This window comes from Mirounga leonina, unplaced genomic scaffold (genome assembly GCF_011800145.1).
Source record: "Mirounga leonina isolate KUSES-001 unplaced genomic scaffold, KU_Mleo_1.0 Mir_82, whole genome shotgun sequence".
NCBI lineage: Eukaryota > Metazoa > Chordata > Mammalia > Carnivora > Phocidae > Mirounga > Mirounga leonina.
In genome coordinates, this window is record NW_023270825.1 from 26520663 (window position 1) to 26543570 (window position 22908).

Below are 22908 nucleotides of genomic sequence, written 5' to 3' on the forward strand. Positions count from 1 at the left end.
CCGGGAGTCCTCGGCGGCGGAGCGCCCTCGGAGCCTGCTGCACTGCCTGCCGGCCTGCGCCGGCACTCCGGGGGTGCCTACGACCGTCCAGAGACCAGGCCGCCCAGGGGGTCCCACCCCGCCTCCCACACCTCTCCGCAGGGCTGGCCCTGAGCTTGGCGCCCGTCTCCTTCTGGGACCCCGGGACACCGCACGTTTCCACCTCTGCACTACCGGAAAAGAGCGGGAGGCTGGCACGGGCTTTGAACTCGGACCTTGGCGGACAAGCCTGCCTGATCGTACACGTGGGTGGCCTTGGGCAGGTGACCTCGCTTCCCTGAACCTCAGGTTCCTCAAATATAGATTTTTTTTAAAAAAGGAAGAGTCACTTCCCTGCCTCTCTAACTCCAGAACAAAGAAACAGCCCAAAGGAACCTCTGAAGGGTTCAACAAGTAGCCTTACTTCTGAAACGACATCTCCTGATCTTCCCTAGTCCTCCTCACACTCTCTCCAGCCAAGCTAATTGTTCCCCATACATCCTGTGTATTTTGAAGGTGGTTTATTAGTCATTCTATCCCTAGAATATAAAGGACTAAATTAGGGACCTTGTCTGTCTTGTTCACTGCTGTATTCACAGCACTTAGAACAGAGATTGGCATAGGTAGGTAGGTGTGTAATAACAATTCGGCCGGATACCTTCAAAGTGAAAGCACATAGCTTACCCTCCCCCTTTTTAGTTTTCCCTCCCCTTGAATGCCCAGAATCACCTTTATAGCTCACCTTCCTTTTTTTTAAGATTTTATTTTTAAGTAATCTCTATGCCCAGAGTGGGGCTGGAACTCACCACCCCAAGATCAAGAGTTGCATGCTTTACCAACTGAGCCAGCCAGGTGCCCCTATAGCTCACCTTCCTAATAGAAAAGGTTTTCTATAAGCTTTGGTGGAATTAAGAATGAATGAATGAATGAGGGCGCCTGGGTGGCTCAGTTGGTTAAGCGACTGCCTTCGGCTCAGGTCATGATCCTGGAGTCCTGGGATCGAGTCCCGCATCGGGCTCCCTGCTCGGCAGGGAGTCTGCTTCTCCCTCTGATCCTCCATCTCATGCTCTCTCTCTCTGTCTCATTCTCTCTTTCAAATAAATAAATAAAATCTTTAAAAAAAAAAGAAAGAAAGAATGAATGAATGAATGAATGAGGGCGCCTGGGTGGTCAGATGGTTAAATGTCTGCCTTTGCCTGGGGTCATGATCTTGGGGTCCTGGAATTGAGCCCCACGGTGGACTCCCAGCTCAGGGGGGAGTCTGCTTCTTCCTCTCCCTCTGCCTCTCCTGCTTGTGCTCTCTCTCTCAAATGAATAAATAAAATCTTGAAAAAGAAAAAAAAAATGAATGAATGAATGAATGTGTCCCTAGTGCCTGCTCATACTGGTTTCTTAAGTTGAGTCATCTTACCTCGTCCTCAGGCACCTTTAGGGTGCCATCACTCATCCAAACTCTGCAAGGACTTCCACTGGAATTCTGGAGGGATGGGCAGAAGCAGAACTAGAAACAGAGAAATAGAGAAAACTAGAAATAGAGAAGAGAGAGAAACTAGAAATAGAGAAAACTTTCTTGCCCAGCTGCTGCCCCTGATCACATCCTTAGCATCCTTCACCTGGACTATTTTTAAAGCTTCCTAAAGGGACCTGGGCCTCTACAATCACTTTCTCTAACCCATCCTCCATGTCCATGTCAAAGATCCTTTGAAACACAAATCTACTCCTGTCACTCTCATGCTTGAAGTCTTTCAATTGCTTCTCCCTATCAGGAGGATGAAGTTCAAACTCCTCAGTTTGACCGGCACCTGATAACCTGGCCTTGGGCTAGGTTATGATCCACCCCATGATTTTTACAGGTGCTGAGTTTTTTTAGTCCTACACACTACTAGCAATGGCCCCCATGTGCTATTTCACTCCTTCCCATCTTTGTGTGGGCTGATCCCACCTCCCATTTGCCTAGGGACTCCTAATCATCCTCTAAGTCTCTTTTGAGTCCCTTCCTAATGCCCTCTGTCAGAGTTAACAGATACCCTTTCTGTACTTCCAAAGCATTATGCCCGTATCTCTTCTTTGCATTATAATATGCTTTTTGCCTGTCTTCTTTCCAGGGCAGAGCAGAAGGAGGAAAGAGATGATGACTCTATTTTCCTGAATCCCCTGCACAGAACACAGTGCCTGGTAGTCTGTAGGTACTCAAGAAATACAAGTGGAATGACTAAGACATCATGCTTACAAGACTGCTAGATGCAGCTGAAGAGTCCCCAAAACAGGAATCCCTTGAAGAGTTTGCTGTTAATATTTCTTAGACAGCTACTTAATTTTTTCATCTTTAAGTAATTAACTGTAGAGATTCTTATCTAAAGTTTAGAAGCTCAGGCCTGGATGACGTGGCAAAGCATTTCTCATAGAATTTCAATGATCGCCCAAGTTAATCTCAGATGTTACGATTTAGACATACACACACTTGCACAGTAGCATGTGAAGTCTCTTTCAGAGGATATAGGTTGAAATTGATTTCCTTGAGACTCACATATGAGCTTCGGTGGAGTCCAAGGTGCAACCCAATGAGCTCTCACCCACTTCTGTATTTAGAGCCTCCTAGGACACAGCATCATCTATTTCGACAGGAGTTATGTATATAAGTTCATAAACTTGTGTTTATGGCTCAAAAGGGAATTTATTTATTTCACATTTAAAAAATATTTTAATTCCAATATAGTTAACATACAATGTTATATTAGTTTCAGGTAAAATATAGTGATTCAACAATTCTACATATTACTCAGTGCTCAAGATAAATGCACTTCTTAATCCTCTTCACCTATTTCACCCATCCCCCCACCTCCCCTCTGGTAACTATCAGTGTGTTCTCTATAGCTAAGAGTCTGGTTTTTGATTTGTCGTTTTTCCCTCCTTTGTTTTGTTTCTTCAATTCCACATATGAGTGAAACAATACAGTATTTATCTTTCTCTGGCTGGCTTATTTTACTTAGCGTTATACTCTCTAGATCTACCCAAGTTGTTACGAATGGCAAGATTTCATTCTCTTTTATGACTGAGTAATAGTCCAGTGTATATATGTGTCTCTATCTATATCTATCAATATGACGTCTTCTTTATCCATTCATCTATCAGTGACACTTAGGCTGCTTCCATAATTTGGCTGTTGTAAATAAGGCTGCAATAAACAGAAGGGTGCACATATCCTTTTGAATTTGTATTTTCTTATTCTTTGGGTAAATACCCAGTAGTATGATTACTGGATCATATGTTTTATTTTAATTTCAAAAGGGAACTTTATTTTATTTTTTAAAAGATTATATTTATTGATTTGAGAGAGTAAGCGAGTGCACGTGCACAAGCGGGGGGGGAGGGGCAGAGGAAGAAGCAGACTCCCCACTGAGCAGGGAGCCAGACATGGGGCTCCCCGGAGGATCAGAGCTGAAGGCAGACTCTTAACCAATTGAGCCACCCAGGCGCCCCATCAAAAGGGATTTTTTTTTAAAGATTATTTATTTATTTGAGAAAGAGAGAGAGAGAGAGCACAAGCAGGGGGAGATGTAGAAGCAGGCTTCCCGCTGAGCAAGGAGCCCGATGTGGGACTCCATCCCAAGACCCTGAGATCATGACCTGAGCCTAAGGCAGATGCTTAATGGACAGAGCCACCCAGGCGCCCCATCAAAAGGGAATTTTTTTAAAAAAACATTTTTTATTATAAAATATATCTTCTCCCAGCTGGCTTTCCTGGGCATCCGAGTTGGGGGGGGGGGGAGATGGTGGGGGGTGGCAGCCAACCAGCTCTGGCCTCTAAATGCATATTCATAAGCCCCCCCACACCGGTTGGCTGTGCTAGGCAGCCCCCACTGTCCCCACTGCTGCAGCAGGGCTGGGTCTGTCAGCTGGTGCCTTGCACTGAGAAGGGGCGGCCAGAGGCTTGCCTCACTCAGCCGCAGGCACCGGGCCTGCCTGGGGAGGAAGGCAAAATCACTTCCTGACCATGGTTCTTTATGCCCAAGGCTGGTGAAGAGTGGGCTGCTCCATCTTCTGGGGTAGCAGACCCCATCTGGCTGCAGAGCCCAGGACTTGGATCTCCCTGAGGGCATCTTCTCTGTGAGTAACCTTGCCAGAGACCTTTTTTTTTTTGATGGAATGTTTATTATAAAAAGGTTCAAGAATGCAGAAAAGTGGAGAAGCTAGCATCACAAGAGCCACGACTTAGATTTAATCAGGGTTCATATGGTGCCGTATTTGCTTCATCTGCTTTTGTTGGCTGAAATATTTTCCAGCGAGTCATGGACAGCAGGAATTTTTGCTCTGAATATCTCACTCTGTAATAGCCTGATAGGCATCTCCAGAGCACTTTTTAAACTCTTCTTTCATCAGGTTCTCACGCCAGTCTTGAGTGAGGGGACGATTTCATCCCCATTTTAGAAAAGCAGAAAAAGCAGAAAGTGTGGCTTGAGGGCCAAAGGCTGTCATAGAGCCCAGACCACCTAAATCCCAGCCCAGGGCACTGGTCTTGGCTGCAGGAAAGGATCTCACATCCACAAGTGTTTTGTTAGATAGTGATGAGACATTGCAGCCACTTTGTGACCTTGGGCATGTCATTTCACCAGTCTTCGGTGGCCTCATCCATAAAGCAAGAGCAGGGCATGAAGATCCGAGGTTCCCTCACACTGGTCTGTGATGTGTTCATTGGTTTTCAGAAAAGACAATGTAGAGGTTTTTACAAATCTAAATTAATTTGGGTATTATGCCCTTCCTCTCTTTTCTTTTCTTTTCTTTTTTTTTTTAAACCAGGGTAGTTAAGATTCTTTTTTTTTTTTATGAAATAAAAATGATAGTGGATTGTAGTCTTTTGCCTACCTATTTTTGGGGGGCTCTTACCTGCAAATAAAATATCAAGACCTCTCAGGCTGGTCTAATTTTTTGTTTTTCATTTTATTAATGGTTGAAATCTAAAAGTCTGGAACCCAGGCACTGTACCAGATGATCCCCAAGTCCCCTCCAGGGCTAAATAAAGTTTCAGGGCTGTGGGGCCTCCCAGGCCTGCCCTAGAGGAAAGGGAAATTGCAAATTAAGGAGTGCCTATGGTCGGTGCTAGAGAGAGAGCAGCCCCCACAACTCTAGGAAACAGCACTATTATCAGTCCAATCCCCTTTTACAGATGAAGAAACTAAGAAGGGAAAGAGGCAAAGTTAACCTATGTAAGATCACATAGGAGTTAGTAGTGAGTCTGGCCCAGGTCCAGCACCTAGTGGATCACCCTCACAGACACCAACGACTCAGACCAGCAGGGTTTCAGGGCTGTGTGGACTGGGCTGTCAAACTGACCCCCTCTACCCATTTTCACCATCAGCCAATGCAGGGAGAGCTGTCCAGGGTGAGACCAGAGATAGATGGGGTCATCCCCAGCCCAGAGCCACATGGGGATGATACTGGGGCCCCCAGAGAATGAAACAGAGATGAGGCTGTATATGAAAACACCTTAGTAAAATGTAAATATGCTGTATGACATTGAGATGTGCCAGCCTGAACAAATTTACATTGGCAGTTAAAGTTTGTTAAGCCTGGTGAGTACCTGGATGAGAGGCTGCTCAGGAATACTGTATTTGTACATGATGTGCGATCACTAACATGAATTTCCTGTGGTGGACCCTTAGATCCTGTGCCGTCTGCATGGGAGAGGCTGTTTCAGGCTAAGGCATTTTCCTCCATATTTCTCCAACCGTACTGTGCGTGGTTTTTGGGTAGGCATGACTGGTCTCATTGGAATCCAACCGTCTGCATAAATCTGGATCGAGCATCACTGGCAGCGATGAGAATGTTGTATCTCTTGGGCTTTGCGTGATGCCCCATAGCCAGCCTTGCTTCACTGATTGGGTCTCTGGTGGTCCTGCTGGAGTGTTTCAGAGGTGTTTGCTGTTCCCCAGTTGTGGGCACAGCACAGAAGGGGAGACACGCAACCGGCATGTGAGCTATCCTTTCCCTTTGCCCCCTTGAGTGGATATCAAGGAAGATTTCTTGGAAGGGCATAGACTCACAGGGAGAAGGGCTCCCCTGCTAGGAGGTGATCTGTGCAGTTGAAAATTCCACGGACCCTGGCTGCCTTTTCAGCCCGTGCCCACGGCCTCTAACACTTCAGACACACGGTTTCTTTCTTAGGCCTATTATTTACTTGAAATTCCACCTTGCTCTCACTTTACACTTTCTAGCTATAAAATCCTACATAACTTTGCACTTATCTCATGAGCCCTGTGTTCTGTGCTCATGTTTGTGGCTAAATTTGCTTCTCTAGTAGAGCTTTTTACATCTGGTGCCCAGGAATGTATATCCAGGAAAGAGTCAATGAGAAGATTCAAGCTTTGTTTGTTTGTTTTTTTAGTAGACTTTAATTTTTAGAGCAGTTTTAGATTCACAAACTGAGCAGAAGGTACAGAGATTTTTTATACATCCCCTGTCCCCACACATGCATAGCCTTCCCCATAAATGCAAGTTTTTTATTATCAAGGGCAAAGGTTGCTTTTTTTAAATTACAATGTGAAAATGTACCCATTGAAAATATGGAAAATATAGAAAAGTAAAAAGAAGAAATAGAGCAAAAGAACTATCCATGGTTCTATCCTATTCTAAACAACATTGCTAACATTTTAATGTATTTCTTTCTCATCTCTTCTCCTTTGTATTTTTAATAAGTGATTTTCTCTCTCCCTACTTATTATAAAATAATGTTCTATAAACTCTTCCTAAACATGATTTTATTTATTTATTTTTTATTTTTTAAAAGATTTTATTTATTTGTTTGACAGAGAGAGACACAGCGAGAGAGGGAACACAAGCAGGGGGAGTGGGAGAGGGAGAAGCAGGCCTCCTGCCGAGCAGGGAGCCTGATGCGGGGCTCAATCCCAGGACCCTGAGATCATGACCCGAGCCGAAGGCAGATGCTTAATGCCTGAGCCACCCAGGTGCCCCTAAACATGATTTAAAAAATGGTTACATAATATAACATCACATAGATAATACCATATTTATATTTAACCTGTATCTACTCTTTAATTGTGGGATGATCGTTTTTGACATAAATCTGTGGGTATGGCATCATTTTCTTGATTTTACTTCTTAGACATAGAGCCATTGACTCAAATGGTATAAACATGTTTAAGTTTCATAATATATAGCCCATAAATATCCTCCCAAATATGAGAAAAATGAGCCAGCTTGCTAAGAATCAGAGGTACAAAGGGTGAGGTGATATTTTCACCCATCGTATTGGCAAAGAATTAAAGGACCAGGAATGCCCAGTGTCGATGAGGATGAGGGGCTGTGGGGATATGTGTGTTTTATAGATATGTTGTTAAGAAAGAAAACTGGCTATTTAAAAATATACATGCAAACAATGCAATGAATAGATCCTTATAAAAATTTGGTTAATATAGAAATATACAGAAATTACTCCGTCACTCCCCCATCTCCACTACCAATCAACTGGTACATTTCTGGAGGGCAGTTGAGCAATGAGCATAAAAGTTTCACACATGCCTAGTCTTTGACCCAGAATTTCCACTTCTAGAAATATATTCTAAGCAAAAAACAGTGTAAGTTCCCAGAGATATAGACAAGACTGTTCATTCCAATATTATTCATAAGAACAATAGCTAACACTTATCAGTAATTTACTACGTGCCAGGAATTGGTCTAAAAACTGGATCCTTACAACAACCCTATGGTAACAGTAGGTGTTATGGTTATTTCCATTTCCATGTTATTGATGAGAAAACTGAGGTACCAAGAGGTCACAGAGGTAGTAAGTGGCTCTAGGGATTTAAATCAAAGCAGTCTGACTCTATGGTCCATACTCTATTGTCTGTATTACTATACTAGTGACAACATAAGAAAAAATCTGTCTGATCAAAAGGGAATTTACTAAATAAATTATGATATATACATACAATGGAATATCATCAGCTTTCACTATGTTGTAGATTGATACTCACTGACATAAAAAAACCAAAAAAAAAAAAAAAGGAAGCCATAGGACTATATTTATAATTCCATTTTTAAAAATTTATATAATTAGGAGCAATCATGTAAGTTTATCTGTACACAGAGAAAAAAGTATGGAAAAAGTTAACCAAAACTTTTTTTTTTCCTAGGAGGCAGCATTACAGGTATCTTTCATTTCCTCTCAGTACATGTCTATCTTTGGGAAGTAAAATGACCCTTAATTGCTTTCATCATCTAAGAAACCCAGTAAAGCTATTTTTAAAGGGCTGTGGCAATTGCTATTCCGTCAGTAAATGTGAGTGCGCTGCTAGTTAATTTTTAAACAGAAAGCATCGCGGCTTCATGCCACACCCAGGTAAAGGGCTCTGGGTGGCACGCTGGCCCAACATACAGGCTTCCTGTTTCTCAGCTGCCCAGATGCAGAGTTTCCACGATTGTCCTCCAGAGATGGGCGTAAGCATCTCTGGGCATCCAACCACAGTGGAGTCTGGCTGGAGTCTAGTTTCTGGCCTCAAGACTTTCCCGCTGATTGTTGCTTCATTAAGCACACTGAGCTCCTTCTCTTACCCCAGTAGTTCTGTCTTCTGGAGTACACAGACTACATGGAAACTCAAAAAACCAAAACCTTAGATAACCCACAAGGGAGATTTGGCAAAGTTGGTGGTTCTGTGTCCTATCTATCTGTCTCTGTATTGGTTTTGCTCCGTGTAGATCCTAGAAAGATCTGAAATAATGTACCTCTAATGAAGAGATGAAAATCAGTCTACATGAAGCACAAAAAACAATTTATGCAGCTGAGTCAGCAAACATCTATTTGGCGACCCTTGGAAGTCAGGCACCACCTGGGGACACAAATAGGGAACTCTCAGTCTAAAGTAGAAGAGACAGGGCGCCTGGGTGGCTCAGTCGGTTGGGCGTCTGCCTTCGGCTCGGGTCGTGATCTTGGGGTCCTGGGATTGAACCCCACATTGCATCGGGCTCCCTGCTCAGTGGGGAGTCTGCTTCTCCCTCCCACTCTTCCTCTGTGCTCTCTCTTTCTCAAATAAATAAATAAAATCTTTTTCAAAAATAAAGGAGAAGACACATTGATTACTTCAGAGAGGAGGTGACATTTCAGTTGGATTTTGGAAAGGGAGTAGAGGTTTGCCAGGTAGAAAAGTGAGAGCAGGGCCTTCCGGGCAGATGGGATAGTAAGTGCCAAGACCTGGAGTCATGAAGGAGTTTGGCGTGCTCAGGGAACACAGAGCCCAGGACAGCTCGGTGGCAATGCTTAGGCAAGTGGAGCTGAGACATCCGTACCTTATATTCAACAGGCAGCTAGCAAGGACTGATTCCATGAATGGGCATAAGCAGGCCCATGTTTTAGAAAATTAATGCCAATGCCAACGTTGCTGATGGAACAGAGACCATCAAAAAGGAATTTCCACTGGCTCCCACCATCACCGCAGCTACCCAGCGGGCAGCTCCTGTCCATGTACGCTGCCTCCCCCGCTATCATGGATGAACCAAGGCTCCTCCTCGCTAAAGTCCATCTCCCCCCAGGCGTGACATCTCGCCCCCACCCTCCTACCCAAGGACGGGCTCCAGAACTTCTCCCCCTCTGGCCTACAGTAAGAGACTATCTTTCTACGGCATCACCATTAGCCTACAAATATGCTGTTATTTCTTCTATCTTGACCCCATTTCTCCCTCCAGCCACTGTCCCGTTTCTCTCCTCTCTACAAAACTCCTGGAAAGAGTTGTCATAGTTAACGTCACCAAGCCCTCCTCTTGTCCTTTGCCCTAAATCCATTCCGACCAGGCTTTTTCTCCCTGCGCTCCACCAAAACTTCTCTGATCAAGATCTCGAATGCCTCTATGTTACTAAAAATCCTTATGTGACTTGAGCTGTCCCTGCTCCTATAAACACTTTCTTCACTTGGCTCTTAGGAACTCCCACACCCCTAGGTTTCTTCCTACCTCACTGATTGCTCCTTCTCACCCTTGACTCATTCCCCTCTTACCCCCAGCCTCTTCATGTTGCTATTGCCCCAGGACTCAGACCTTGGTGCCCTCCTCCTCTCTGTGTACATTCATTCCTTGGTGAGCTCGTCCGTCTGCATTTGACAACCATCAACGTTTTATTTTTAGCCCAGATCTCTTCACCGAGTCCCAGGCTTATTTATCCAACTGCTTTCTCAACATCTTCATTTAGATGTCTCATAATTATCTCAATTTCAACACGTGCAAAACAGAGCTCCTGATATTCCTCCCCAAACCCACTCCTCTAGAGTCCTTCCGACTCAGCTCATACAATTTCGTCCTCCGCGTCGCTCAGGCCAAATGCTTTGGAGTCATCATCGGTGATACTTTATTTCTCTCTGTGCTCCACATCCAGTCTGTTAGCAAATTACGTGGGGTCCCCATTCAACATATACCAGGATCTGATGTAACTTGCCACTTGCCTGGCTACTGTCCTGGTCTGAGACACCTCACTACATTATTATCCTCTGGGTCACTGTCTAGATGCCTAGAGGCCTAGAGTGTTCTAAGGCTGTTTCTACCCTTGCTCCCCACCCCCAGTCTATTCTCCATCCAGTAAAAAATGATCCTTTCAGAACTGAGTCAGGGGGCGCCTGGGTGGCTCAGTCGTTAAGCGTCTGCCTTCGGCTCAGGTCATGATCCCAGGATCCTGGGATCGAGTCCCACATTGGGCTCCCTGCTCTGCGGGAGGCCTGCTTCTCCCTCTCCCACTCCCCCTGCTTGTGTTCCTGCTCTCGCTGTGTCTCTCTCTGTCAAATAAATAAATAAATAAATAAATAAATAAATCTTAAAAAAAAAAAAAGAACTGAGTCAGGTCATATTACTTATAAACTTCCAGTGGGCCCTCATTTATGTCAGAGTGAAGGCCAACATCTTCACAGTGGCCAACAAGGCCCCATTACAATGGCCTTCCATACTTACTTAGTATGTTACGACATCTGGCTCCCTTTGCATGAATGTTAGCTCCACGTGGGCAGAGGATTTTGTCTGTTGTCAGCACTCGATCCACATTTGTTGAATGAATGAATGTAGAAGGACCAGAGTGAGGAGAGGCTAGAGGATGGGGGACCAGTCATGAGGTATTATAATTCTCTAGGTAAAAAGTTGAGACCCTGAATCAAGAAAGTGGGAAAGGCACGGTGGGATGCAGTCCAGAGCAATTTTTTGCCATAAATGACCAGGCATGGTAACCAAATCACTGTTGAGGATGAGGAGTTGGGGAGAGTCAAGGAGACTTCCCAGCTTCCAGCTTAAACAAGATCAGTAGTATGCAAGGTGAGGCAGAGGGGCAACTATAGAGTTTGGGCTTGAAAATGTTGAATTTAAGCAGGAGATGTTCACTCAGCAGTTAGAATAATCATAACCAATCCCCTCTTCTTTTTGGAAGGTACTTACCTGAAAATATATACAGTTTGTATTACTGCGAGTCTCTCTTGGTTAAAATATCAATTCTGCCAGTTCAGTGATCATTATTAGTTAGAAAGCAGCCAATGTGTGCTTAATGAATGACCCAGAGATGCCTAGCAGATGGTAAGAGCTGATGTAAAAATCGCTTTTTCATATTATACAAATACTATATATTCATTGTCAAATGATCGCAGGAAGTTAAGAAACGTGTCTCTCTTCATGAGGTGGTAAACCATCCAGACTGTTGGAATGAATTTAGCGATACATTTTTAAATGTACATTAATTCGGCAAATCATCTATTTTATCTTTGTAATTTACAAATGTCTTACTCAAAGCAAAAACCTTCTACGTCTTCTGACCCACGAGCCTCGCTTTCAGTGCCAGTTGCCTCGTGATGGCTCGGCAGGACCACCTCCCACCCTCCGCCTTGGCAGTGGGAGCAGCATTGCTCCCGGGGAGCTTGTCGGGTATCTCTGCTGGTCGCCCGGCAGCTCCAGGTGGAGGTGTGGCCACGTCCACACAAGAACCCAGAGGCTCCTGAAAAGCCAAGGTTTGCCCGAGGTAGAGAACTCCAAGTAAACTTTAGATCGAGAGTAGGAAGAAAACAAGCAGACTCTGTCCTGCCAGCATTTGTGCAAGCAAAGCAAAGGAGAGTGGAAATTTCTGGAGGAAAGAAATTCATTTATCTCTTGTAGGAAAGGAGGCATCCACTTGACAGAGAAGTCAGTCTCTTTTTCTTTTTTTAAAGATTTATTGATTGATTTGAGAGCGAGAACAGAGGGGAGGGGCAGAGGGAGAAGGAGAGAAAGCCTTAAGCAGACTCCGCACTGAGTGTAGAGCCCAATGCAGGGCTCAATCTCATGAGATCAGGACTTGAGCCAAAACCAAGAGTCAGACAATTAAACGACTGCTCCACCAGGGTGCCCTGAAGTCAGTCTCTTGTACAGGTCTTTCCATCTCCAGGGTGGCCGCTAAAGTGTGATTGTGTCAAAGGATTTGAGATCTTTTTTTAAATTTTTTTTTTTTTTTTTAGATTTTATTTATTTCTTTGACAGAGAGGGACACAGTGGAGAGGGAACACCAGGAGTGGGAGTGGGAGAGGGAGAAGCAGGCCTCCCGCGGAGCAGGGAGCCCGACACGGGGCTCGATCCCAGGACCCTGGGATCATGACCTGAGCCGAAGGCAGATGCTTAACGACTGAGCCACCCAGGCGCCCCAGGATTTGAGATCTTAGTAACTGAGAGCCACTCTCAGCCTCACTGAGCCTCGGTTTCCTCCCCTGTAAAATGGGAGAATTACACTGATTCTCAAGTTTGGCGCCAGGTGCAATGAGGTGGCATGTACAAATGTTTTGTAAACTCCAAGTGCCTTAAACTTGCTATCTGAAGCCTCCTGGTTAAAGTACAGTGTATTTTGATACTTTGTGGGGAAAAAAAAAATAGCTTTAGGCAGGCTTTCCCAAAATAGCTCCCTGCTTCTTCCCACACCCTCATCCCAACTTCCAACCCCTTAGCGCACTTCTCCTTCATAACAGGTATCACGACCTGAAAATAGACGTGTTCATTCCCTCTTCCCCTGGGAGGCAGCCAGCTCCATGAGAGCAGGATTCTGCTGCTCTGATTCACCACTGTCTCTCCAAGTGCTCAAAGGCCCGATGCATAGGGGGTGCTTAATAAATAGTTGTTGAACGTGAAAATGAATGCATAATCCGATTCTTCCAGGAGCAGGACAGCTGGTTCTCAAGCTCTGGTTTGCTGGTTTCAAGTGCAGGTTCCCTGTCCCAGTATGGAGGGATTCTGATTGTGCGGGACTGGTGGGGGTTCCTGAATTTGCTATTTTTAACAAGTTCCTGGGGGTGGGGGTTGTGGCGTAGACACTAAGAAAGTCACTCTGAATCAGATAAACCTTGTTTGGACTCCAGCCTGTCACTTACTAGTTGTATGAACTTGGGGAGGTTACCTAACTTCTCTGAGCCTGTTTCCTTATTTCTTAGATGAGAATGACAACATTCTCAGGGAGATGTTATGAGAATTAAATTAGGCATGGATGTGAAGTTCTTGGCCCAATGGCAGTTATGCAGTTACTGCTGCTCTTACATTTATTTTTATTATTCTATGGTTATGCCCTAGTAAAACTGCCCTATGCAGTTTCTCCCTGAAGGATCACTCTTAGGAATGTTCTTTTTTTTTTTTTTTTTTAAGATTTATTTATTTATTTATTTGACAGAGAGAGAGCGCAAGCGGGGGAGCGGCAGACAGAGGGAGAGGGAGAAGCAGGCTTCCCGCGGAGCAGGGAGCCCGATGCGGGGCTCGATCCCAGGGCCCTGGGACCATGACCTGAGCCGAAGGCAGATGCTCAACTGACTGAGCCACCCAGGTGCCTCAGGAATGTTCTTATAGTAGGATCCCAACCAGCAGCACAGCATCACCAGGGAGCTGGTTAGAGATACAGAATCTGCCCTACCCCAGACCTGCCGAATCTGATCTGCATTGTAATAAGATCTCTAGGTGATTTGTTTGCACATTCAGGTTTGAAAAGCACTGTTCAAAATCACGTATGCTATCGTTTTCTTCCGGTCTCTAATTCCAGAGTCTGCTCAGGTTTGTAAGCTCTGGCATCACGGAGTCTGAATCCTTGACAGCTGCTTCTGATCCTTCTGAGTGCAAAGGAGGAACCCTCAGCTCGCTCTGGGTACCCCTCCAGCTGAGGACGTTCGGAGAAGAGATTCCCTCAGGGAGCCACAACTCTGAGATGGATCCAAACCCTGGCTTGCTTCCTCCTCTGTCCCGGGCTTGCTCCCACCTGGCAGAACCCTGTATGGAAGGTGAGAGAAGCCCAGCCCCTCGAGAGAAGGGCAGAGACTCCCCCTTTGCCTGGAGCCTGGGCCCCAGCTCCAGCTTTGCCGACCCTGACTGGTTTTGGGATGAGAACATCCAAGCAAAGAGGGCCAGGGTGGAGACCATCGTCCAAGGCATGTGCCTCTCTCCTCACGCTCTGGCTCTGGTCCCGGGCAATGCCCGAGCCAGGGATGGTGCCTGTTGCCCAGAGAAGGCCCGGGAGCGGAAGAGGAAGCAGAGCCTTCCCATGCAGCAAGGCCCCCTGAAGCCAGGCCCTGCCGGAGACCATGGCAGCAGGAAAGGGGGCCCTCGGGTAAGGGAACAGCTCCATCAGCTGAAGCAACAGCTAAGACATTTACAAAAGCACATCCTGCAGGCTGCTGAGCCCAGGGACACAGCCCAGGACCCAGGAGGCTCCGAGACGGACAAGGGCCCTCTGAGCGTAAAGCAGAGGAAGGGCTATGGATCTAGGCCCTGGGCTATGGACAGTGACCATTTCCAGGGTTCCCGTGGGGACCTCTCCGGGGAGGAAAAACACAGAGCGTCTGAGGCGGGCTACCAGTCTGAGGAGCCCAGGTTCCTTCCTTGTGGAGCGCGGGCTTTGCTGGAGATTCTGAGGAAAGAATTGACCGGGGCAGTGTCCCAAGCTGTGGACTCAGTATTACAAAAGGTACTATTGGATCCACCAGGCCACCTGACTCAGCTGGGCAGAAGCTTCCAGGGGCTTGTGCCAGAGGGGAGAAGTGAGCCCTCACCTCCTGAGAGAGGTGCCTGTAAAGATCGATTTCCTTTGGCCACCTTGCCCAGGAGGGCCCAGCCACAGACTGCGGTCCCCTTGCGAACCCTATCACTGGCCAAGTCTCTGGATCCTCCTAGGTACCCTGCCTCTCTGAGGATGATCCCCAGATCCTATCAGGGTCCCCCAGCAAACTGTCCTTTGACTGCGCCTTCCCACATCCAGGAAAATCAGATTCTTAGCCAGCTACTGGGCCACGGACCCAGTGGTCACTGGAGCATCACCCTTCCCCACGACTCCTCTTCCCAAAGTCACCCCTCCTCAGAGTCCGCTCTGCGACCATGGGGAGCCGTCAAACTGCGACCATCAGTCCTGAGCCAGCAGCAGCATGCCTTGCCCTTCCCTCCCCGTCCTTTGGAAAGACTGCCCCTTCTCCCCTCAGTGAAGATGGAACAGGGCGGTCTGCAGGCCGCCCCCGATGTGCGGCCTTTTCCTTCAGTCCACATATCCTTTACTGGTAACTGAAGTTCTCACCGCCACAGCCCAGAGAAATGGGAAGTCTGGAAGGTGAGGGGAGGCGGGGACAAATAACTCCACGGCATTAAATCACTTTGCTTTCCCCATGGACTTCTTAATGTTGCTCCCGGGCCCTCCTTCCCTGTGGCTCATAGTTATGAGGTTCTAACAAGGTGGTGGCCACGTTCTGGGATTTAAGGATGCTGGAAAGGTTCTTTACCTTCTTTTTACCTTCTTCTGTGACACACTGGATTCTACCACTACTGACTTTTTCCTTTGGGTCTGGAAGAGTTTTGTTTGTTTGTAAACTCAAAGGGGCTTCCAAAATATGATAAGTACCCCATGGAAGGAAAAACCCCATAACTTGGTTGTCAGTGGCCTGTATACCTAGGCAGAGAGGGTCAAAGGAATGACCTCATCTGAAGCATGGCTCCCCAGTCTCTTGGCTCCGCAGGCAAAAAAGCCTCTGGATCCTCCTAGGTTGTCCAGGTAATTCACGGGGAAGCCATGAGGGACCAGAAACTTCTGAGGCAGATGGAAGAGAGGAGGCTTTCCTGAGGGACTAGACCCAAGAGGCATCTGGGAGCGGTAAGAAGCCTTTAGTCTGAGGAACAGCTTCTAAGCTGCAGCTGAGAGGACTAGAGCTTGGGGGCTGGGAATCTAAAGGGGGAGGCCCCCATGGGGAAGGCTGAGGGGCCCAGGCAGGTCTGTAGTGATCTGGAATTTACTGCAATCCTCAGGCAGACCCCAGTCTCTCAAATAGTGTTGCCCAGAGTAACTCTCCCTCAGGATATTAATGTTTGTTAAGTTAGGAAAAAAGCAGCTTGGGTAAATACTAGATTATTTCTACTGGTTATTTAAATACTGGTTATTAAATACCGGTTATTTCTACTACTGGGTAGTTTGATCTGGAGACTCTCAGAGCCTTTAACATGCTGATGTCCTATGTGAAGCTCTAAGAGGAGAAGGTCTGCAGCCTCAAACGCACATGACCAAAGATCCTCTTCCAACAAGCATCCTTGCAAGACTAAAGTTCCTGACAACATTAGTTTGGATGTTGTTTTTTTAGCGAGCGGAGCTCATGCTGCTCCTTCTCATGGGCAGCCTATAACTGAGTCTCCAGAGGTCACACCTGCCTATCCAGGTGTGAACAGTGGTGTCCTTTGCCGGGGAAGCTGTATGAAGGGCGGCAGGACGGGGTGGGCCCTTGTGTCCTAAAGGCTAGGAGCGCCCTCTTCTGGTCACAGGTGTTGGAAACACCCCTAAAGCTTGGGCACGGGGTGGAGGGGGGAGGGAAATTGAGGCCGGCCGGCAGGCAGCAGCTATAAAACCAAGGCCAAGAACACCTCAGGGGCCACTACTGCTTCTCAGGCAGTAGGAAATCTTCTTGGAGGTGTAGAGACAGATCGTCAGGAAAACGCCCTGTGTGACAAAGGCTACTTGTCTGGACCTCTGGTAAGAGGCCACTTGGTTAAAGTTGGGCAATGGTGGAAGAACCTAAGGGACTCAGTCCCCCAAGGTTCTCCGCTATACTTCCTTTGGCAGGAGCATGCTGATATTTCTCGGGCACCTGCTGTGTGCGTAGCCCTGCTCCGTGAAATGAGGACTGGACTCAGAGAGCTTTGGGAGGTCTGGAGGCCCACCCACAGGGCTGGCTGCGTGCAGTGATTTGGGGCCCCCAGGCAGCATCCTGGTTCCCCAGCTAGTCCCTCATTCCTGTTGCCTACACTCCAGCATTAGAGATGTGTTCCTGTGGGCAATGACAGCCGCTAAGAGCAAGCTACTAAGAAGCGTAAAAGCACGTTCACGTTCATACGACATCCGGCCAACAGGCAGAGCAGGTGCGGTGACCAGGCAGTAGGGGGCAGCACCTGATGCGCTGCGCACCTTCCGCGTGGCCGGCAGGGAAGCCCCAGTTCCCGGGTATCAGTCCACCACCTCTTAGCCACAATTCTGAGACTCAAGAGCTCTGAAAATCCCTGTGATTTCTTCCCCCGAAGGCTGATGGGAACGTTTTCGGTGGCAAAACCTGCCCTGCCCTGATTGGAGGCTATTTATCGACTATCCCACTTAGTGTAAATAGCCGTCCACTTGGCTATGGAAATACGAGTGTGTTGGATTACGGACTGCTGCCACAGCCCCTGCTCTGGCCGTTAACTAACATATGGTAGATGCACCATGTGGCCATTATAAAATAACAAATTCTGAAATCTGAAGCCCCTTTGGCCCAGCGTTTCAGGGAAGGGGTTGTGGGCCTGTGTGACCTCACCGTCTTCAGGCCTCCACTCTAGATCAGGTATCTGAGAGGCAGGGACAGAGAAGAAAACTAATTTGCCAAAAGTCACAAGACAGACACATGTGGAGCCAGGATGCAAACCCAGGACCTGACTGCCAAGCACAAGCTTTAACTACTACGCTTACATTTTAAGAAATGAGGCCCAGAGAAGGTAAGTGGCTTGCCCCTAATAGGTGGCAAAATCAGTGTCTGAAACTGGGTCTTTGAACTTCTAAATCCAGTCTTCTTTCCACAGCATTTGTGAACCTTTAAGAAGGGTAAGAAGTGGGCCCAAGGAGGCAAGGGCAGGGGTCCTCTGGGCAGCAGCCTGGGTGCCAGGGCTGGTTATAACTGTAATCATTTGGCTTGGTCTCCTTTGGCTAAACTGATACGTGCTGCTGAGGAGTCTTAATTGTCCTAAAGGTACAGCTCTCTGACCTGAACTCCAAGGTTACTCTGTGTAAGGCTTCCCACCCAGCCCCAGGACTGTCCCTGGGAATGCTATGGGCTCTGACTTTCCTCCCATGCTGGTGCCAGGCAGTCACACCACAGCACCCTGCTCTTACTAGAGGAGAAGCGGTCTGTTCTCAGGTGAAGTACGGGTTGGAATATCATGGATTCAGGCCGACCATCTAATCACTCATTCATTCTTTCAGCCAACAATCATTTATTGAGCACCTACTATGTTCCTAGCACCGGGCTAGACACGAGGAATACAAAGATGAAAAGACAAGGTCCTTGGCCTCAAGGAGCTCACAGTCTAACTGGGGAGACAAACATGCAGTAAAACTTCCAGTAAGGTCATTGCTACAACAGAGGTTTGTACAAAGAGCCTTGATAGCCTGGGGTAAGGAAGGCCTAATTCAGCAAGGAAGTATGTCACAGAGGAGGGGTGTCCGAGCCGAGCTGGGAGGGGTGAGGGAGAGTTCTGCCGGGCACACGGGGAGCAGGCACAACCGAGATGATCAAGCTTCCTGAGCCCAAGCAAACTGTGATCCGGCACTCAGGCTGGTTAGGGGCTTGTTGGCTTGAACACTGCCAAGGGAGCTATGAGAATAGAATGGGGACCATCTGGTCAGCTCATCTCATTTTACAGATGGGGAAACTGAGGCAGAGAAGGGGAAGGAAATATCTCCATGGAGTTTTGAAATCTGGGACAGACCTGCCATCTCTTCCCATTCTATTCTGAAAGTGCACAAAGCACAACAAACTGTATTTGATGTCATATATGCCAGAGAACATTTGCACATCAAATGTTTTTTAAATTCTGAAAATTTACTGTACACTTATGGTATTCAGCATCTGGAAAAAGCTTTTTTTTTTTTTTTTTTTTTTTTTTTTTTAGTTTTTTCAGTAAGCTCTAGGCCCAACAGGGGTCTTGAACTCAAGACCTCAAGATCAAGAGTCACATGTTCTACTGACTGAGCCAGCCAGGTGCCCTAAGAAAAAGCTTATCTGATCACACTTGCTAGAGACAGAAAAATGGAATTAATACACCATTCAGCTAGAAAAAATAAAATAGAAACCATAAGGAACAGGACAATTCATTCTTTGGATAAATTGATACAATTATTTGATAAACTGGTGTTAATTTTCCTTGACACTGAGATAAATCCAGGAGGGCCTAAATCCTGGTCACTTGAAGAAGGCCAAACTGATGTTTTTCTTCACACGCTACCCCAGCTCCAACCTCCTGAAGGCTTACTTCCCCGATGTCCAGGTAAAGTCATTCTTCACCTCTGAAAGCATCTGCAAAACTCCCAAGAGGCAGTGGGTTTTGGCCAGCGAGAGGCAAGTCCTAGGTCATCATATGTGCACGTCAGGTCCCCTTCGTGTTGCTGATGGCATCAGTACAATTTCCAGTTTTGGGCTGAGACTCTGCATGAATAACTTTGGGCCACAAAGGTTGGGTATCTGAATTTTAAGCTTTTGAGCTGTAGATATACCCAGAAACACACGGGGAGGGAAGGTGGCAGGGAGAGGGAAACATTAGTAAACGGCACCTTTGGCCTAGTGTTTTGTCTCTGCTGGGGAGACCATGAAAAAGAAAGAATATATAAAGAGTCGGACACTGTCCTGTTTATATTCAAAGTGCTGTATTTCAAAACTGACTGAAGGTGCATAGAGATCAAGCGTGACAATAAAGAAAGTCAAGCTCTGATGATTGGAACCAGACCTTACCTGTTCCCGTAAAGTTTCTGATGACGTCCTCTACCCTGGCTGTTGGGATAGGGTGGCTAATACTTTGTATCGACATCTTTGTGTTTTCCAGATCTTTCCCTCATATTCAGTTGCTCAGTTGACCCCTGCACCACACTCAGATTTCAGTTCATTCTGCAACTCCAGGGTGGCAATGAACTGCTCTCTACTCTACACCCTTAGGCCTTCCTTTTGCCCTCGACCTGGCAGAAGGCTCTGGGGCTGCCATGTAATCTGCCCAGGTGCAGCAGAAGCATCTGACCTTGACTCCAGACCCTACCAAAGTCACACTAGACACCACGGAAGGCATTTCATGGGTTAAAAACAAAGTCATAAATCCAGTATATCAAAAACAATATTTTCTAATAGACATCATAGCTAATTGAGATTTTTCTGTGTGTAAGTGAATAGGCTAGGAAAACAGGTGTGGCTTCTTTTTTAAAGAAAGCCCTTTTTGGGGCACCTATGTGGCTCAATCAGTTTAAGCATCCGACTCTTGATTTCAGCTCAGGTCATGATCTCAGGGTTGTGAGACTGAGCCCGGGGTCAGGCTCCGTGCTGGGCGTGGAGCCTGCTTAAGATTCTCTGTCTTCCTCTGCCCTGCCTACCCCCCCCGCCCCCGCCCCAAAAAGGAAAGCCCTTTTTAATGGTGGTTGAAGCCATCCTTATTAAGCCCTATGTTGAACCGGAAGCTGCCAGTTCTGACTCTGAACACCCCATGGCAGACGTCTGACCTGATGGACCCTGTTGTTTGTACAGTTCAACCGCTGCATAACCTCCCAGATGATCAAGTGGTTCAGCAACTTTCGTGAATTTTATTACATCCAAATGGAGAAATTTGCCCGGCAAGCGATTTCAGATGGTGTCACGAATCCCAAGATGCTGATGGTACTCCGCGACTCAGAACTTTTCCGAGCTCTCAATATGCACTATAACAAGGGAAATGATTTTGAGGTAAGACCGTGTACTTGGGTCCCCTGAGGTCTGATGAGTGCCTTCCCTTCGTGATTGAGTTTTAGAAAAGATCCCCTTCTGTGTCTGTCCTTGAGTTGCTGAGAGCCAGGGCAGCCTGGGGCCAATGTCTGTACCACCCACAAAGACGAGACTGAACGCCTTCTCTGAGGCAACAGGTGGATGTCACAAGATGAATATACAGCCAGTCTGCATTCTGAAACTGAAACAGAAGTTGACCAGATGTTGTGCCATTTTAGATCTAATACTCTGCAAGGAAAAGGAAAATTCCATAGCTTGCTGCCCTTTTCCCCTTAGTGCTAGGAGGCACACAACTAAATGCCCGGCTGTTGTAGCACCTAGACTTGGCCTCCGTTTTCTTTATAATTTCTGTTTGTGTCATCATTTGGTTCTTTGTTCTCACTTGAACAGTTTTATTTGTGGGCTTTTCATGGCAAGTCACCTCAGATCCTTTCTTGAAATACTGAATAAACAGTATTCAAGCTTCTCCATCCTTCCAGGGTCTCTGTGAAGGCACACTGGTGGCACCTTAGAGGTAAAGCATCAGTAAAGTGTGAGCAAGTGGCCTAGGTGTCATAGGTGATTACTCCTAATCCAGACACGCATTTCCTTGTGTGCAGCTGACAGCTCTACTGGGCTGGCGTCCCGTTCTGCGGGTCACTGACTACACTTCCCTCTCCTTGCCTTTCTCACTTGACCCAGATGCCTCCAAGAAAGGGAAGAACTGTTGGCATCTTCCAGATGTTCTGTCAGAATATGTCTGGAAACCTGAGCTTCCTTTCTGAGGCTCGTGGGGTCAGGGTGTGTGGATGGGGCAGGGCTGCCACATCTGTCCACGTGGGGTGGTCATGTGGCATGCAGTGGTGGCAAGCTGTGGGCCAGGCTGGATTTGGAGGACCTGTGGGACTCCCCATCATTTATGGTGCCAGTCTGAGTGAGGTCCTGGAACATATTCTTGAGTCCCCCTTCCACCTCGTGCTTGGCTTTGGAGGCAGGAATGATTCCAAGTCTTTTGGATCCAACCCCAAAAGATGGTGGGATGAGGTACAACAGTTGTAAACTTTGGGGCCTGCCTTTCCACATTAGGCACTAAGGAAGAGAATACTAAAGACCTCCTTCGAACCACAAATTTAATTTCAATCGGAGTCAGAGTTTCCCACTTATTAAAAACATCACCATTAGTAGATTCAGCTTTTCCTACAAAGGGAGTGTCCCTAATATGCTTTTTCCCAGGACTGTCTCATGGGTACCATCATCTTAAAGTTTGTATTTGATGAGAGAGCAGGGGATTCTTAGGGCTGCAGAAATCGAGAGCCAGGAGAGTAGAGATGCTTTTATCAGCCCACTACCAAAGGAACAGGCAACATCGAGGTCTGCACGGCGCCAGGGCTCCTCGGCCTCATGTCTTTTCTTTCTCTTGGGTCTCTTTGGGAATGCAGGTCCCTGACTGCTTCTTGGAAATTGCCAGCTTGACGTTGCAGGAGTTCTTCAGGGCTGTCTCCGCGGGTAAAGACTCAGATCCTTCCTGGAAGAAACCCATTTATAAAATTATTTCGAAACTGGACAGTGATATCCCAGAGATATTCAAATCTTCCAGCTATCCCCAGGAGCTGTTTCAGAATTAAGATCCCACAAAGTGAGGAGCAACTGGCCAGGGTTTCCTAGGTTTGTCTTAAATGGCAGTCAGTACAGCTGTAGTCGTAGAAAAAGGGCATAAGGAGAAACTATCCCCCCTCCCCCACCACATAGGGACTATTACCCACTTCTGATCATTTATTTCCTTTTTCAGAATCCTCAGAGTCTTAATCCTAACTATAAAACATATCAACCAAACGTACTGGTGTGTTGGTAGCATATTATAAAAGGGACACACAGTTTGGAATCAGAACTTAAATCTCCACTCCACTGTTTCCATGTATTGTGA

The 22908-nt window shown here is 46.8% G+C and overlaps 1 protein-coding gene across 1 annotated transcript; it reads left to right on the forward strand.

The window, feature by feature from the left end:
- Window positions 1-94: 94 nt before the first annotated feature.
- On the forward strand, window positions 95-22629 carry PROX2 (prospero homeobox 2). Its single transcript, XM_034992610.1, has 5 exons — window positions 95-302; window positions 14039-15526; window positions 19426-19533; window positions 20772-20966; window positions 22424-22629. Exons 2-5 carry the CDS (start codon window positions 14201-14203, stop codon window positions 22607-22609), a joined length of 1815 nt encoding a protein of 604 aa, XP_034848501.1. The 5' UTR covers window positions 95-302; window positions 14039-14200; the 3' UTR covers window positions 22610-22629.
- The last annotated feature ends 279 nt before the right edge of the window (window positions 22630-22908 follow it).

Excerpts from the sequence above, each read along its gene's own strand:
- PROX2 (XM_034992610.1), top strand. The coding sequence starts at position 14,201 with ATGGATCCAAACCCTGGCTTGCTTCCTCCTCTGTCCCGGGCTTGCTCC. Across the intron at positions 15,527-19,425 it reads GGCCTTTTCCTTCAGTCCAC|ATCCAGGAGGGCCTAAATCC; the intron begins ATATCCTTTACT and ends ACACTGAGATAA. Across the intron at positions 20,967-22,423 it reads ACAAGGGAAATGATTTTGAG|GTCCCTGACTGCTTCTTGGA; the intron begins GTAAGACCGTGT and ends TTGGGAATGCAG.